This window comes from Cygnus olor, chromosome 4 (genome assembly GCF_009769625.2).
Source record: "Cygnus olor isolate bCygOlo1 chromosome 4, bCygOlo1.pri.v2, whole genome shotgun sequence".
Lineage (NCBI taxonomy): Eukaryota > Metazoa > Chordata > Aves > Anseriformes > Anatidae > Cygnus > Cygnus olor.
The window spans coordinates 59,745,039-59,764,336 of NC_049172.1; the positions used below are offsets into that span (position 1 = coordinate 59,745,039).

General features: G+C 38.7%; 1 protein-coding gene across 2 annotated transcripts in view; it reads left to right on the plus strand.

Moving 5' to 3' along the window:
- The first annotated feature begins 338 nt into the window (after positions 1–338).
- KCNIP4 (potassium voltage-gated channel interacting protein 4) overlaps positions 339–19,298 on the plus strand; it is a 436,897-nt gene continuing 417,937 nt past the window's right edge. Inside the window, exon 1 of one of the 2 annotated variants that reach the window (XM_040555567.1) lies at positions 339–473. In XM_040555567.1, coding sequence (XP_040411501.1) covers positions 413–473 — 61 coding nt within the window. In that variant the 5' untranslated portion in view covers positions 339–412. The remainder of the gene's footprint in view (positions 474–19,298) is intronic. The other variant, XM_040555571.1, reaches the window with a different exon arrangement.

Below are 19,298 nucleotides of genomic sequence, written 5' to 3' on the forward strand. Positions count from 1 at the left end.
GGGCGGGACAGGTGCTCCAAGAACCACCTGTGTGAAGCCGCAGGGCAGCGGGCACGGCCCGGCCCGGCCCTCGCGGGCTCTCCGTCGGGGCTTTCCCCGCTGCCAGGCCCGCCCTGCTCGGGCTGCGGGCGCCGCCTCCCACCCCGCGGAGCCCCGGCAGGGCAGGGAGCCACTCTCGGGCTCCCCTGCCCGGCGGGGACCGCACCGGGACAGGTCCCCCACGGCGTCGTCCCACAGCTCCGCGCCGCGGCCCGCCCCGCGCCGCGCCGCCACGGGTGGCGGGGGAGGCGCCGCCGCCGAGGCGGGGCCCCGCTCCCGATCCTGATCCTGATCCCGCTCCGGCTCCGCTCCGCCGCCCCCTGGCCCCGCTCCGCCCCGCTCCGGCTCCCGCGGCCCCGCCGCGACTCCCAGCATGAACGTGAGGAGGGTGGAGAGCATCTCGGCGCAGCTGGAGGAGGCCAGCTCCACAGGCGGTAGGACGGGAGCAGCGTGGGGGCGCGGGGATTTTGTTTTATTTTTCTCCCCCCTTTATTTTTTTCCCTCGTGGTTATTTCGGGGTTCTCACCCCCCCCCCCCCCCCCCCCCCCCCCCCGTTTTCAGCAGCAAGTCTCGCAACTTGGCGTGGGGCTGGGAGGGGGGAGCTGCCTGCTTGCATGGGGAAAATGCATCTGTGGTGTCTTGCAAAAATGTGCGTGTGCCTTATGGGGACGGTAAGCAAACGCTTAGTGCCTGGGATCTGGGGCTGGGAAACCATCAGCGCTTCGCAAAGCCCGCCGTAAGGTGCCTGCTGTGACCCAACTGGTACTTTTGCCTTCGCTGAAATGATCTGGGGCTGGGTACGAACCTCTCGTCCTCTCTGGTGCTAACTCCCAGGAGGTAATTTTGGTCAGTCCCACTCACGCCTCCCTGCTTTGGTCTCCTTTGTACCTTCCTTGCGTAACTACCTGATGGAGACCAGCTCGTTCTAAGCCAAAGGATACCTGCTGCCTCTCTCTTCTCTGTACTGCAATTTGCAGTATGCACTCACCTGAGGGAGGCTACAAAATAACTTGTGCCTTAGGGAGGAGAACAGCGTGCTTTGTGGTCCATCACTGCCAGGGTGCTGGAGTTTTCTCCCAGCATGTGTAGGAAACAGGTTTATTTAGAAATGAAGCTGTGTGGGTGCGATGTGTGTAACATGCTGTTGCTGAGGAAGGTGCGCTGTTGAAGGTAAGGTGGTTAAGCAGAGGAAGGTTGGAGAGTTAGCTGAAAAACTTTGCAAAATAGCCAGTCAAAAATAGGGGAAAGTTGCTCTGTAAAAAGAAAGGATGGAAAGCTGTTTCATATTTACTTCTGTGTTGCTAGATTTCTCATAAACTGTGCAATGCCAGTGCAGAGTAACAGTCTTGTCATGAAGTTGTTTGAAAGGTGCAGTGGAGTCCCACTCTTCACTGTTTTCTGATGTTTCAAAGTAGTCGTTTTGCTTGCCAGAGGAGGCTCACAGCCACGTGCCCTCTGTCGGATTGCACTCGGTTTTCTCTCTCCTTAGTCTCCAAGCTTTTCTCATTTGAGAGGGCTTGGAGCTCTTCACACAGGATACTAGATCACTTCCCTTGGGGATAGGAAACTTTTTCAATTGTGTATGCAGTTCGTTTTAGGTTATCAGCTCAATTGTTAGACTGGCTTTGCATTTCTTTAAAGCTTCAGAAAAATATACATTGTGGTTATCCAGCAAGGGGCTCAGCCACCAAAGTGATGATGTGATACTTCTCACTGCTTTTCAGATCTCAGCCCCAAAGTTATAATTCAGATGTGCCCCTCCACATACCACTGTCAGCCTTACAGGTCTTTTCTGTTAAATATCAGAAAGTCACTCTGTTTTCCCTTAACACTTACACCATCACTGGCAAACACCAGGCAGGCTCTTAGCTACACCTGTACAACCACCCAGCAGGACTGTTCAGGGAAAACACAGCTTGGGTCATAATTCAGATGCAGTGGATTTGGACAGCTGTTATTGAGGCATAATTTGGTTTATGGGCTGTTACTGTAGGTGTTGAAGAATAAAGAAAGTTTGCAACTTAATGTTTCATCTTACAGGTATGGTTAGCAGTAATGGGAAAGTGTCTATATGTAAACTAGGGAAATATTATCTGAATCCGTGCCATACAAATAATGTGATATATCAAGGTGATGTTTTTACAGAAAATATTTTCTGTTGAGCTGTATATTATGCATGTGTTTCATTTTGGTTCTCTTGATATGTATGTCTTGTCAATTTTAGAAATGAAGGAAGGATTTAATTCATATTAAGCTTGTAATGGTCAGAGCTAAGATACACTTTTGCACTGTTTTAAAGTAAGAAAACAAAATCTAACTGAAACATGAGTTGATGTAGGAAAAGCATCTCTCAGAAATGTTATCTTTATTTTTTCCACTTCTGGCATAATAAAAATGACAGAGCTAAAAGGAGATAGCCCCTTTTCTTAGAGTGACATACCTGAGATCACCACTCAACTTATATCCCATCACTAGCTTGATTTTTGTTAAAGTCAGTGTCTTGCTTCACTGCTCTGGGCTTCCCCCTTACATGACGGAGTGCACACATGTTCATAGTCTCAAAATTTTGTTCCTTTTTGATCTGAACTTCTCTTTCCACCTTTCTCTTCTCTAGTTGTCTCCCAGGGCCATCAGCATTTTGGAATGCATTTGTTGGTTATTTAATAAGGAAGTATTCAGTAGATTTATTATCACTATTTCTCTTCAGATACAAACAATATTTAAAATGTTACTTATTTTTTAAATGGTGATGTCTGCAGTAGAATTATTGTAGGGGTTTAAAGGTAGTGCATGAAGCTCAGTAAATGAAACCAACAGAAAGAAGTGCAATTGTTCTTCCATTTCATTTTTTGAAATAAAGCCCAAGCAATACACAAGCAGCTTAAGTTATGAAAATTATTAGCAACAAAGGAACCGCTTTGTACCTTTAAATGAGTAATGATGCCCTTTGGCCACTCTTCCCCTTACATTTACTGTATTGCAACTTGGAGGACATCTTTTACATTCAAGCTAGCGTCGGCTGCAGCACCACTGGGAGTTGTTGAGTAGCAAAATGCTTCCTCTCTGAAATACTCAGCCATTGTAAAGATGAACTGTTTCATCCCTCTGCCACATGAAACAGTCTTTATCAATGTCTTATCTGTGGGGAAGTTGTGTTTGTACTAGGATAGCCAAAACTCGTCTGCTACTGGGTAAAGGCAATGGTCTTGGCAAAACCAGAAGAGCAGAGGGAGATTATTAGAACAAGTTCACGTGGCTACCTGCATGAGTAAGTTTAACCAAAAGGTGTCCTGTGGGTTGAATGTCTAGGACAAATTTAAGGTGGGGGGTGGACTAATATGAATGAGGCACTTTGTATGCACTGCTTGCTTTACTTTGCAGTATCATAAATTCAAAATGGGAATTGTGCTGACCAGTGTGCCCTTCCTCATTCAAACAATAGAAATCTTGACAAAAGCTGTGAAGTAAATTTATGACAAGTTTTGAAGCTTTCTCTGTGGCTAGACAGGGCAATGTCAAATTCTGTATGTCTGAAAAGAGGCTGTCATTTCTACAGTATGTGCAGAAGACAGAACTAGTACTATTGAAAGGTGTTTAACCAACTTGAAGTTTTCTTAGTTTGGTATTCTCTGCCATACCTCTGAGAGATCCTTGTGCGATAGTGTTCACTTTTGATTTTAATGAATGGTTTGCTCTTGTTGCTTGAGGCATTCTTAGAAGACAAAGGAAGCAGTGACAGAAGGACAAGAAACTACACAAGGGAAAAGTTTAATACAACAATTTAGGAAAAGCGATGGCAAGAAAAACGACGAAAGTAAGGAAAAAATGCACTGGAAGACAATGACAAGAAAAAGGGTGGGAGGGAATAAAAAGCAGTTTTTTATACTACTAAAGGTACAACTGATATTAAAGAAAAGCGTACCCTACTGAGTGATATGGGAATAATGAGGTATATACTGGACCAAGCCCTTCATAGCCAAGTTGGGATTCACCTGACACGATGAAAAGCAGGTGGTGACTTTCCAGGCAACTTCCACCAATAAATATATCAGAGCTTTGGGTTGTCTAGGAGCTCCATCCATATGGCGTGCTGTCAGTCAGAAGTCAGTGTCACTTTGGCCACTAATGATCTGTTGTCCCTTAACACTCTTCGTGTCATCATAGATACGATAGACCTTCTGGCTGTTTTATCTTGTGCACTTGTATCCAGTGGATCTTGTCTGTGCCTGAGCCCTCTGTAACACAGATATGTTCTCTTTGTAGGAGCCACAGTCAGAAATGCTGCTTCCAAATGTGGTTCTGTGAAATTGGCAAATATGCAAGGGAAGGAATAAATTAAATGGACTCCTGATCTAATACAGGAGGTATCTTTACAAATAAAGTATAAAAACATGTATATGAAGTATAAAAACATATTCTGCTCCTGCAGGATGGAGGAAATAACTGAAGTTTTGAGAGACCTAAATGCAGTGTAAGCCTCTGTATAAAATTTGGTCTTTGCCTCTATCTCCAGTTCCTGCATTCAGTGAGCACATGAAGCAGTGATTATATACAAAATTCTTGTATTGAGAGCCATATTTGATATGAATGCCGAAAATGCTTTGGCCTCCCACCAGTACCAATTTTATAGGCTTTGCAGAAAATACTCTTTTCATTATTTTGTGTTTCAAAGTTACTAACCACGACAGGAGAGTTGATACAAATAAGCAAATGTCTGGACAAGTTTCAGGTGTATAGAGTTTAGAGAACTGATTCCAGGTGTTTTTAGACTTTATGAAATATATAGAGGCAGATGCAGGGTCTAGCAGTTAATGTAGCCATAAGAGAAGTAGATGGCTTGTGTCATGGAAAGCTTTTACAGTGTATCAGATATGCACTTAGGACTCATGCTTTGGGTTGGAGCTGAATATTTGATCTGCGCACTGTTCAGCTGTAATCTATCCCATCTCAGCCATCCTGTTTGCCATTGTGATTTATTCAGAATCTTTGGCACTTGAGAAAGAAAGTATCTAAAAATACCACAACGCCTGATTGCTTCGCTGTTTCATGGATATCAGCATTCTTGCCAGCCTGCCCTACTATCCTTCTCCCCCAAATTCTGCTTGTCCTCTCTTGCAAGTGTACAGAGCACTGAAAATAGACTGTATGGGAAACCTTGCTTGCCAAATGAATGCTGGTCATTTATTGTCTGCTATTAGCAGAGGCCATTACTCCTATTTGAGATGAGACAGAAAATATTGGCACGAGGTTGTGCACTGGGCCAGGAGCCAAATCTTTTTTTTTTTTTTTCCCCCAGTAGTTGTAGTCAATACAGTCTGAATCAAGTGGTGTGTGCTAATAAATAACAGAATCCTTTAATTAATAGGTTTGGGCCTATTCTGGGGAGTAAGGGTCACAGATATAAAGACCTTCTTTCTTGTGAGTGTGTCATGGCAGCACAGCTGGAGTAGTAATGGTGAGGTTAATGGGCTTGTTTGGACGTTATATCTCTATAATGTTTGGCTTGATCTATAATGTGTGGTTGTGTCAAAAGTGAAGGGACAAAAGGCTGACATAGGTGTTAAAATTTTGATAGTTGTTGTCTCTTCAGAATCCTGTTTTCCCTAATCTTTGCTTGCTATTGCTTGGCTGGCTAGGCAGCATTTGGCCCAGGTTTCTCACTGGTTACACCAGGTACGATGTGGAAGAGAAGTGAAAACATACTTTATATATATATATATATATATATATATATATATTTGCCTGTGGAACTATGGAAAGCAGGGAGTCAAATTATTTTGTGATGTTCTTAATTATTACTTTGTAATTGTATTGCAGGAGACTTGTGTCATGGGCTCATGTAGATGAGGACTCCCCATTCTCACTCTCTCCAGGGGAGATGAGTTCGGCGTTACCGCCTTCATGCATGCAGCAGCAGAGGAGGTTAGGCTCCAGCCTTGCTGCTATGAATCTGAAAAGTCCGTAGAAAACTATAAATTGGCAGCAGTTTAAAATATGTGGTTGGGTTGAAAAATATATCAAATCCATTCACCTCTAAGAATAAACCCAAACACAGAATAAAAGCTGTATATCTGAACACATACTGTGTTTTATTTCTGGCAGACTAGCAGAGACTTAATATGGTATTAAAGGAGCTAGCTTTCTGTCAGAGGTCTGAAATAAATATAGCGTTACTTTTCTTTTGTAGTCTTTTTCACCTATAAAACAACTTAAAAACATACAACAGGGAATCACAACTATAAACTGTACCTCTAAAGAAATTTATGCTGCAGTGACACAGACAGTGGAATGAAAGTCGTAGATGCTTGTGTGTCCGCTGGAGAATGAACTACAGGTGCAGGGCATGATAATAGGGAATTTTTAACTATAATGTCTTGACCCGTTAAGAACAATGCTTCACGCTTTGATGTTTGGATTTTATTACAGGAGAAAATATTTCTATTTGTAGGCCAGATATTTTCACCAAAGAAAATGTAAACCCAGAAGCTTCCCTGAGCACCGTGAAGTGTCTAGCACTCTACAGCATGCTACATCAGTATGCCACAAAATGACTAAGTGGTGACAGCGTAGAAATGGTTAGACAAAATTAAAGGCTCTAAATGTCCTAAGACATAGACTGCAAGGTGGTTGCTTTAATTCATCCTGTCAGTCGGAAAGTGTTTGCTATTTTAATGATAGGAAAAAAGGGCCATTTTACTGATACATTGTCTTGTTCTTTCAATTTTCAGTTGTCTTTCCAGCAGAGATTTTTTTATGAATGATACTTTAGTCATGAGGTCTTAGTGCAACAAATCTTTTTCTTATTTTTGAATTAGTTTGCTTTTGCTTATAATCCAGAAGAAACATTTAGGATTTATTAGAATTTTAAACAATAGACATAAAACATTATGATGGCTCTGATTTGTCACAGTGTGGTGTGCTGTTGTTGTTGTTCTTTTAAAGTCATTTATTCTTGCCCAAAATGAGAACAACCAGAAAAGCATGTCAGCACAGTAACTCATTTGCGTCTCCTTACTATACCTATATATCCTTTGATACCCGTGGGAATAATTGCAGTGAATAAGGATTTGGGCCCTAATATTTGTGCAAATCAGGAGAACACTAAACCTGGAACTGAAACACAGATCAAGATTACATGACTGCACGTAAAGGAAGGAAACAACTGTGCTGGAAATTCTTAGTGGTAATTAAAAGCTTTATAGCTCTAGTATATCCTGAAATAAAGTCAAACGACTAAAACCTGTTACTGAATCACTTGTCTACATGCCTAACAGTAAACTGAACAGCATGTCTAAGCACCCCTTCATTAGCTCTCTAGTCTCTTAATGATACAATATCTGGGGGGCTTCCCTAATTTGTACTACCCGGCTAGTGCTGCCAAATGTGCATTTGCTGTCTGGGCATCGCAGTAATATGTTGCATTCCGGCTATTTTTCCCTGCTGTGTAAAAGGACTACAGTAGGAAACACTGAAGCTAGTGATGCTCGTGCTGTGCTAGTTGAGGACACCTTAGGTCAGATCCCTAACTTGTTTCTTGCAAGAAATTTGACTTTCTGTACGTTCTCACAGAAATGGTTCTGGTAATCTGTACGAATTGATTTCCAAATCCTTGAATGGTTTTATTAAATAGAGCAGAAGCGATATGATTCAGATGAAATCATTGAGTCACTGCAGACATGGATGCTGCAATATTGACAAATATCCATCTGTGTATGGAAATATATTTTTTTTTAATTTTGTTGTTTGTGCACCAAAACATAGTCTTTAATTATTTAAAAAAGTAATTTAAAAAGTTGCAGTATAACATTATGTCCTGTTCTTTACTTGTATTGCCTGTATAGTTTTTGCTTTGAGTTTTAATTCAAGGTAATGCTTTTTAACAAAGAAATTATAGTGTATCCTACCTCACAAGCACAGAGGAATTCAGTTCGGTTTAATCACTATTGAACAACCTGAGGAAAATTTTATAAAATTTAAGTAATTCTGAGTTTTAAAATTAAATGTAGTTATTTGACTTTCTTAGAATTTTTAACAATATTACAACATATGTTATAATAAAAACATATTGAAAGGCAACATTTTGCCAAATAAGAGCTAAACATAATACAACAAAAAGAACTGCACTAAATGGAAAATGTCCTAAATGCGTGCAATAAGTTAGAATGGAGGGAAAATACAGTGTTTGTTTTTTTTTGAATGTGATATAATTGCCTCATGCAATTAAAATTATGACCTTCTGAAAGTTGTGCTGTGTATATCTGTCAGATACAAGTGTCGCTGCAACTGAAAAAGAATCTTTGAATATTATAGTATGTAGATGAGCCTGTAAACATGTTAAGTACTGTAATTTAACAAGGTATGATCACAGTTTCCAAATAACTGAACTAGTTCTTTCGCAATACTTTGGCATGAGCATTACTGCTCACGGTCTCAAAGAACATCCTAGAAAGGACTGATTTTTTTTCAAGATGGTTTGTTTCAGAGCATGCCAAGGTGCGTTATACCAAGCCTTCTGGGCTGGAAGCATCGGGATGGGGCAGGATGAGCCCCTGCACGTAGAGCCTGAGCACCATGGAGGGATGTGCTGTGTGTGTGCTGCACAGGTGAGCACAGGGATAATGACAGGCTGGGCTGTGGGGCTCCAGTCCTGAGCAGGTAAAAGAAAGGAGAGAAAAAAGATCCAGAAATGCCTTCTTATGTGTGTGGCTTTGGTGGTATCTGAGCAAGCTGATTGTGGGATCTGCTGTTTTATTCTTTCACTTGAGATAAGCGAACCAGGTTTATCTAAAATACATAGGGGAAAAATCCTTAAAGAATACTCCTTTGAAACAATATAGAAGATGCATATCAAGTAAATCCAGCGATAGAATCATGTTTTGCTTTATTGAATGCTGGTAACAATACGATAGGTGTGTTCTCAGATCTCCATAGGTCTTGAGTTTTAACAGTATGCCTGTCAGATGATCCCCAGATGTCCTTTATCATTCTGACTATTGATGTATATTCCACTGTTCAGTAAGGGAATGGTACCCTACATATCTAATTCTTTATATTCTTTCTATATTTCCTTTTCTCATGTTGATTTATGGGCATCTGGGGTTGCCAGATTTTGTTCTAAGATGCAGTGTTATAAAAAGTATCACATGTAGTAATGCTGTCTATTGAGGATAAATCTAGACTGCTTCTCTGGAGTATTGTGTGCTGGCAGCATCCACCTGCTGGTAAGTGAAACAAGTGTATAATGAAGTTCATTGTTATTTTTGAAAAGATGCTATAATTGAATACATGCATACACTGGCTCTTAGGTGCACAGCCAGGCTATGCTGTCTACCAGCATCTAAGATGCCTAAGGAAGAAAAAGAGGAAAAAAAAATAATAAAGAAACTACTTTCTCTCAGAACTTACAGGTATGATTAAGATACAGAGGTCTTCATGCTACTGGATTAGTAACATACAGTATTTATATACTATGTTCTTTGATCTTTGTTATGATGGTAATGAATGTGGGAGTTTTTTTTTTGTTGTTGTTTGTATGTATGTTTTGTTTTTGTCCTCTGTTGCTTTTTGCAATATCTCATGTTGTGCAATTGTCTTCCCAGGCTATTGTCCAGAGTTGGGTAAAGGAGTGAACTGTGGCTAGGACCTATAACCCACTTCATTGTTTTTCTTCAAATCTATTGCTTTCAGTCCATTTCTGTAGGACTGCACACTTCTTTCCCTACCTGGGCATTGGGAAAAGAGGAGGTCAAATATCAGTAAGGATTTTGTAAACAAGCATGTGTTTTGCCCTTTCTGCTGTCCATTACTTGGTGGTCAATATCCCCTTTGCAGGAGAAGACGGAACCTCCAAGCAGTTCAAGCAATGTCTCCCTGCTCTGCCTCTGTTTGGGTGCCACTTAGAAGGGGCATATGAACCCCTCAGCCAAAAGAGCCCTTTCTCTCCTTCCTTGTGTAATCTTATACCTCAGTCTGATGACGTTTAGACGTTACACAGTTCTTTCAAATTTGTTTGATTGTCAGTCAAAGGAGAGGAGAATATGCGATGTCTTCGGTGAACTTCTAGGTTTCTATTCAAGTTTTATAAAACTGAATTCCAGTAGTCAGGAGGAAAAATATGATGAGGTTAAGGGGAGGAAGGAACACGTGCAATTGAGGGTATATGGTGACATGGCTTTTTACATGGCACACCTGCTATCAAGCTTTCCCCCTAGTACTTTAAGTCTTTTTTAAACACATAAGCTAGTGAGACTTAAAATCATACAGATGCATGTTAAAATACCTTGCTTAATTAGCTTGCAAGGTTGTAGAACATTTAGGCATTATGTAGACCTGTAACAATATTTGCCTCCATTGCACTTCATTTTTTTTTGCATTCATCTAATTTTCTGTTACTAAAATAGAATAAAACAGTTCTATATTTTAGACTTAGAAACAAGAAGCAATCTTTATAAAGTCTTTGAGCCATCACAGACTTCTTAAAAATCAGTGACTTTTTTTCATTCCTGAAGATACGGGTGTTATTCAGATAAAACCTCATGATGTTTAAAAAAAATGAATTAAAAAAATCATAATTTAACTGTATGTTTTACTTTACTGGGTTCAAAAGCTACTCCATATATTTAGAAATACAAAAGCGAAAACATTTTGACCTGTTCAGAATGGAAAGTAAAGCTATCTGAAAGGTGTCAGTATATTTCTAACATCTTATTAAGGAGTGTTTTATCAACAACACTTTAAATTACTACTAGACTGACAACCTGTTAAGACATTTTTAATTAAAGAATTCAGAAGAAGGGAAAACACACAAAAAAGCCTTTCAAGAAACCATAACACTAATGGTGTGTTCTCCAGCATGCTGCATCACAAAGAATACATGCGGAAACAGCTGTCAGTTAAGAGGCTAATTCCTCACAGAAAACAACAGCAAAAAGTTGATGGCATTATCAAACTGTTATTTGGTGAGTGGCAACTTATAATTCTGCTTGTATAGATGGTAGATTGTCCATTTTGCAGATGTAGTCTTAGAAGAAATGTGTATTCAATAGTAAACATACAGTTAATTACATAAACTGATGCCAGCTTCTTGTTGGAACAACACTAAAACAACACTTTGTGTTCCAAGAGAAGGCATATTGATCAAATGTACCTTGCACTGAGGCAATTAATATGGATCTTCTCAATCCCTCGGTGCCTGTTGCATTGTGATTAGAAGGGCTGATGTTATGACAGTTGCAGTGCAGTGTAGTGATTACAACAGAAAATCATCCTGTTGTACTTAAGGAATACGCTTTGTCATAAGCCTTTGAACTTTGTTGATAAATAAAACCTTTTATTCATCAACACTTTAGTTCAAACATTTTATTTATATAGACTTTAGTCCTTCAGATTCTGAAATGTGTTACAGAGAAGGAAAGAAATAAAGTTTTTATTTCTTCCTGTGTGGTTGGTAAGTTATTAAACCAGAAAAAGATAGATGGTAGCTTTATAGGATATCCAGCTACGCTGACAATGCACCTTATAATGCTAATGTAATGCAAAAGTATATGTGGAACAAAATGAGCTATATAAGTAGAGTCTGTTTCCCTGTTGAGGCCACTGAAATTGTAACTTGTCTTTTTAAGAGTCAGCTACTTATTTACTATATGGGAAACAAAACTTTTTCAAGGAATGCTGGTATATTTGGGTAGTATCATTGTTTGAGAGATTTGTATTTTAAGGGGGAAAAAAAAACAAACCACCACCACCAAGAAAGCTGTCTATTTTCTGTCTCATAATGAAATAGACATAGTCAAGTTTCCTTATTTCTGTGGGAAGCTTGATGAAAGTCTGTAGGGATCCTCACGGGCCTCCAGATCTGGTATCTTTTGTGATCTGAATGGGTATTGGGGGAAGGACAACTTGAACTTGCACAGCTTTCCAGGTGTTAGATTTGGACCTTCCCTTCAGAAAGCAATTACACAGGTGAGGGGGAAATTTTGACAGTGACCTTTTTATGAACTGCATGTTTTCTTAGGATTTTTTTTTAGCTCTTCAACATTTTATATGTAGCATTAACATCTGTTTTCTCTTCCACGAATAAAAACTGAAGACAGTTACTTTAAACAAATTTTTAACACCAAAAGTCAATGTCACAGGCAATAGTGAAGCTTTTGAAGCTTCAAAAACTTGTTATTCAGATTATTTTTATCAGTGGTGTACCATGTCACACTTGAAAAGATGTGCCTCTGCTTTATACGAGTGTCTTACTGAATGTTATTATAATGATAAAATAGTGTATGCTCATTCCTCTCTCGTTTTTCAAGGCTGATGTATCTAAGACTTTAATCAAGAAAGATGTCATGTATTTTAACTTTTATGCCAGCTTAAGCCTTTCTAGTTGTAATTTTTGGTGTATATACTCCAAAAGTATTTCACTTGTTGCCCGGTGCCTGATTAAAATCGCCGTTAGAATGGTACTTGCATGCAAATGACCACAGCGTATTTATTATCTATCCTTTCAAAATTCATTTTTATAGTTTGATAGTTTAGGGGTATGGTTCTTTAGGCTTGTAGTTCCAGGAGAGTTCTGTGATAGCTCATCTGTGGATGTTAATAAATTAAACTGTGTGTTTGAATTCAGTTGTGAGGTGTGATAAAGCTGTGTTAACTAGCACAGACAGAGCCTTTTATCAGGCAGTCCTCTAGAGGCACCGAGCTGGCGTTCTGACTTTACACCATTCAATATTCCTCGCCTTTTCCTTGCTAGGAAAACGTTACACTGTTGATTTTTATACTTGTATATATATAACATCATTTCTTTTGTGTATACTTTGGCAGCTTCACAGGGTTAACGTTCATCACAACTAATGCATTTTATATATTGTATGGCTTTGCCTTCACGGTATTTATTCTCCCTTTGAATTTAATTTGAATGTTCAATAAATACATCAACCTTGCATTGCCTTTTTACTTCAGAAGAACTTTGTCAGACACTTGACCTTAGCTGGAAATAAAGCAGGCAATGTATTGTATTTGCTATGCCTGTTCTTGTATAACTTTTTATCAGACTAGTCATTAGCCTTTTATTAAGCTATTAAGACCTTAAGCTATTATTTACCTTTTGATAGTGCTGTAAAGAGAACTGCATTGTTCATTGGGTGATAGGTTCACAATGCTTTTAATTAAAATTCTCGCCATCTTAAAATAAGGTTGCTGGACAGTTTCTGAAGTTTTGAAGAAAAATAATTGGTAAGAGACAAAGAAATTAAATTGAGATGGCTTAGTAGGAAGATCATGACTTTCTCAGTCTAGGCATTCAGGTTCTGCCTAGATTTGGGAAATAGGATTTGCAGAATGAAATGGTATTCAGTAATGATGAATAAAAACTTTACAAGGTTTTATTTCAGACTGGCTCTTGGCTAGTTCAATGGACTGAATACCTGCTAATGGTTGGAGTACATTAAGTGATCTTCTGGAGCACATCTTCCTACTTAGTTTCATCTAAAAGAATCCAATTTGTGCATTCTAAATCCGTTCTGTGACATGAACCAAGATGTGGTATCTAAGGAGTATTAGGTGACTTATTCTGAAAGCACACCCCCAATCTGAATGGAAATGCTAAATATGTCCCCATCAGACAGCACTGTGGGAGTCTTCCACTTCTCTAGAGGCCCAGAAATTTGGTGCTTGTTGAATTACAGCTTCGTCTGCTTTGCAGAATTCAAATCTGATTCTTTCTAGCTCAGGGAATTTATGGAGACACTCTTGGGGACCATGCTAATATTTTAAGGATGTTTGTTAAAGTTTGGGCCTATATATATTAACGTTTGCTAAAATACAGTAAAATATTCAGAGTAGATATTGATTTCAACAAAATTGCATCTTGTAAAATATTAAAGTCAAATTCTCTGTCAGAGATGTTCCTAAGATTTAATCACCGTCACCAAGCATTACTATTATTGAGGAGAAACTGTTAATAGCACTGCAAAGAGTATAAATCAGTATGGAGATTGGGTAACATTTTATATTACATTATAGAATCATAGGATGGTTTGAGTTGGAAGGGACCTTAAAGATCTAGTCCCAATGCTCCTGTTGTAGGCAGAGATGCCTTCCACTAGACCACTAAATCATGTTGCCCAAAGCCCCGTCCAGCCTCACCTTGAACACTTGCAGGGACAGAGCATCTGTACTTTATCTGGTCCACATTAGTTTGTTACGGCACCAGAATTTGAAATTCTGAAATACAGTGCCAAAACTGTGCAGCTTACGGATTCTTTTAAGTATGTCTGTAAGTACATTTGTAGTTTGATCATAGTAGTTGAGTAGGATTTTCCTTGCACACCATGACTGTGGGCTCTAATATTATTCTCACTTGCTATAGAAATGACCACAAAGCCAAAGGAATTTCATTTGGTCTTCGCCTTATTTTTCAAGCTTAGAAACTACACCTTGCAATGCCTTTCTATCTTAAGGAATCAAGTGTATTGTTCAGAGTGATTATACTTCTTTTAAACATTGCTAAATTGCTTCCAAATCCAATTATCTCAGAGATGACGCAGCTACCAGATTTATTCTTAGCTCCTGTAAGTACCATCTCAGCCTACTATGAAAAGTGCTTTAAAATCTTGAGTAGATAAAGACTTTGTTCCTTGTCTCCCATATTCATTTAACTTGAGAAACACCACACAGGTTTGTTTTTTGCAGAGCTGTGTGAGAGGAATGCTATTGTATGATGGAAGCTAAGAATGGAAATTATTAATGGTAAATTCTTGAAGGCTGAGAATGACTGAAACTGATGAGGCCACACCTGGAATACTGTGCCCAGTTCTGGGCTCCCCAAGGAGAGGTATGGACATAACGGACGGAGAGAGTTGAGCAAAGAGCCATGCAGATCATGAAGGGATTGGAGTACCTCTCTCCTATGAGGAGAGGCTGAGAGAGCTGGGACTCCAGCACAGGGAAGAGACTCAGGGTTTCTCATCAGCATCTGTAAATACCTGAGGGGATGATGTAGAGAGGATGGAGCCAGGCTCTTTTCTGTGGTGCCCGGTGCCAGGACAAGAGGTAACGGGCACAATCTGAAAGACATGAGGTTCCCTCTGAGCATCAATACACACTTCTTTACTGTGTGGGTGACTGAACACTGGCCCAGGTTGCCCATAGAGGTAGTGGATTCTTCCTCCTTGGAGATCTTCAAAAGCTGCCTGGACGTGGTCCTGGACAAACGTCTCTACGTGGCCCTGCTCAAGCAGGGGCTTGGACCAAGTGATCTCCAGAGGTCCCTTTCAGCCTCAGCCATTCAGTGATTCTGACTGAAACCAATGACTTTTTTTTTAAAGTGCCATTATACACTATAGGTACGTTAATTGCAATTAAGTTTTTAGGGATACTTGTGATTTTGTGGCCCCCAGAATGGCCATATATGGCATTTTCATCTTTATATAGATTTCTGTGCATAGTTTTGTATTTAAAAGTTATGCCAGGGATGACAATCACTGAGGAGAATAGAAAACTGGAATTAATATTTTAAACAAATGGCAGGGAAGGCTGTAGTTATCTATGAAATTTGAAGAGTTGTTCTATAGTTAAGATGTACTGTGTAACTAATGGTTTATGTATTGGAAAGGAGTGGTTTTAGGTGTTTGGTGCTAACTAATTCAGCTCTCGATAAGTGAAATGCTTAAACATCAAAAAAAAAAAAAAAAGTGATTAGGTTTTAATGGTTTTGTTTAATATCTACCCAAAGATGTAAGTACTGAAGCATTACACATTTGAAAATATGCATCTCTCTAAAAGTTAGAACTTTATTGTCGTGGTCTATCTGAAAATAATTTTGGGAATAAAATCTTATGTTAATTTCGTTTTCTTATCTGTGAGGACTCTTATTTCTGTACATAGAACCCTTGTGGAATGGGATCCATTCTTTTTGCAGTTTCTCTAGTGCTCTTCATTTGCCTCTTCAACCTTGTTGGTTTCCTATTTTTGTGAATAGCTATCAGTGGCTGCCTAGGTGAGCATCAATAGCTGGAGATTTGAGCCACATTGTTGAAAAGCTGCATTTGTGTGCATATGCATATATAGCATGCAAGAAAACTTATTCTCTGTTTCACTGTCCATGTATGTTGACTTTGATGTACATCCGTGGTGTTTATAAATGAAATTAATAGGTCAGCTGGATAAAACAGATAAATCTGTTCATACTGGCTTTTACAGAAGTTTTCATAACCTAAGTCTGGGATGCGTACAAAGCTGTCACATTTTTCCAGTGAAAATATAATCCTGGTTAGGGGTCTGGAGTTTGTTCACATTTTTCACTTTGATAAAATGGTGTTGAAAGTTTCTTAATGTGTTGTAGCCCATGGCAGTACCATCTAGATATTACATAATGGCCCATTTAAGAAATGCAGTCAGAACAGATGCTATAAAGCTCATATATTAACTTGCATAGAGAAGATGCCTCCAGTCAAGTGAAGAATTTTGCAGTTACTAGTTGAATACAAGGAGCTGCACAGCTGAACTCATGTCAATATTAGCCTATTTTTAAAGAAAAATATTTGGTGATTGTATCATAATACAAGCTGGAGCTTTTTCTTTAGAGTTGTAGTATTACATTTTTCTCTTCATCTTTATTTGAATCACAGGAAAGTTTTACCTGCCTGAAATTCTGTCTCTCTTAGAGCCTTATTTTATGCTAGGTTGCATACTGATATCACTATTGTGGTTTTGCTCCATATTTTTTATGATAGAAAAGTGAATCTTTAACTCATAAATTTTCTTACTAAAAACTATATTATTAATAAAACACTCAAAAATGTTTCAGGGAAGAACGCGAGCTGAAATATTTGTACTTGTCAGAAATCTCTTTTCTTGTAAATAAAAACGTAATTTCAAGGACTTCTTCATTCTTACAGTGAAGCATCAATGTAACCTTGTTTGCAAGCATTTGTTGCATGTTTAAAAGTTAGAAAAGAATAATAATAATGAAAAAGTGTCTGAAACCTTTCCAAAGCATTTAAATTTCAAATTTTGATTATGAGGTTATATCTTGTGTCAAAAGCATACATAAGAAAATTGCCCATTAGATTTTTACAAATTCATGAATTTTTAAAAACAGGTTGACACTTTGAGGTGGTCCTGGTGGGCATATTAGCTCTCTACCAGTTTTGAAGGCAAGACAGATTTTTAATCAGTGTCTTCAGACCTTGTAGAGCATATGTTAAAGACTTCAGTGGGACAGCTGTTCAAAGTATCTTTCCATGCTGAAATAATGTTCTGTTAGAACTTCTCAAGACCATACTGGTTATTTTAGTAGAGAGGAGATACACATTCAGTTGCTTCAGCTTATTTATTAGCGGTTTGCTTATTTGGAAACTTCCTGTTTTTCAAAGTGTAGGTTAGAACAAGATGCTTAAATTTCAAAAATGACAACTAGTATTTCCATATAATAAAACGTGGCTACAACCATACTTCAAATGTACCACCATTTATTGAAAGAATTAAAACCACTGAAAGGAGATTCAGGAAATACTGCAGCTACCTGTAGGCTGATTGTCTTAGTACATACCACTTACCTGTACTAGATCGGCTAACTGGATAATCTGCTTAAAAAGGTAAACTAAATTGACCATCATAATTATCTCATAGTTGTGTTCAGAATGCTTCAATCTTTTCACTGTTTCCTTAATTTGATGGTGCAAGCTCTATAATTACATTATGGATGTTGATACCTTTCCCCACTAGTAAAGGAAATCGGTGTTTACTGGGCCAATCTCTCATGGACAATGGACTATCAGAAAAAAACCAGCTTCTCCCCAAATTGACATGCTCCAGCTCGTTGGACTGTTTTGTATTTTGCAATAGAGAGGCCACCGGTGTGGTGGAATCCCAAGTGTATGGCCAGGGATGGAGGAAATTCTGTTGTGGTTTTTGGAGGAGCAATACAAATGCCTGGAATAGGTGTCACGTTCAAACTTACAAAGTCATAACCACACAAAAGAGTGTACATGCAGATAAGGAGACCCAAGTTGAGTATAATTGTTCATTTCTGGGAAAACAAAACAAAAAAATACCCTAATGACTGACACTTCTCAAAATAGAGATGTGCACCTGTGGAACTCCTTCTCTGTTAACATCTTTATTCAAAGATGTAGAGTCATCCACAGAAGAGGTAAGTCACAAAATTTGACTGAATTTGTGCTTGAAAATAGTCAGGGATTAAAAGTATTTTGATGAAAAGAGAGCCTGCAGCCATGCTCTACTCCCTCATGCTTTAAGACATAGTCACCAGGACTGAAGATGGAAACCCTTTCTCCAGACTGCAAGAAAGAGAATACTCCAAAAAGTCTGGTTATATTAGTTTGCTACCTTTTTGCCATATTAATGTAGAGCCTGTTTAAGATTCTGGTTTCTGCATTCATTAAATCAAATGACTTTGTTAATACTAGCTTAGGGCAATCTGGGGATACATTAAACCTTAATTAAAGCTAGTGTTAAGTGTTGTATGTGGGCATTACCTTTTGGAACTAAAACCACTTCAGTGCAGTTATAAAGCTGTTGAAGTAGTGAACTGACATTGATTTTGAGAAGAGAGCTCTTGAAGTCATTTATTCTGTTTATATGGCTCCTTCTATCTTGCAGTGAAGTTTAGCTTTTCAGATTGGGACATAATTTGCACAGAAACCTGATAGCCTACTTTTAAAAAAAAATAAAGTCTTATTAATATTGAATTTCTTTGCTAATCAGCCAGCAATTAATTTAATGTGGATGGCAGCAGGCTTAGAGGTACTGTTCTGTGATTAATTTGCAGTTCAGCTAGGAAAAGATTATGGTAACTAGTTATAGTAGAAGCACTTATATTTTAAACTGTTTTTACTGAAGGAACACTTCTTGTATTATGTGATTATTTCATAATAGCCCTTCTATCTTTTGATATCGATACCTAGAGAATGCTGAAATTAGTGCTATACACGTTTGTTTAAAGCACATTTGATATTTAAAACTTTTGATACGAGGAATATTTTTCATGTCTTCACTTTCCCTTTTGGTACATCTAAATAAATATGTTTGATATTAAGACACGTTGCATCAGGCCTTAACAGAACTGTATTTGAAAAGGAAAATAGAGAAAAAAAAAAAAAAATGAAAGGTAGAGAAGAAAAAAAAAGGCTATGAACCTGTCTAGCTTCTTGTCGTGCTACTTTTTGATCTTAAATACTTTCTGACATGGTGAAGATGACTAGATATCTGTATGACTTAGTCTTTAAAATGTTCATCCAGTG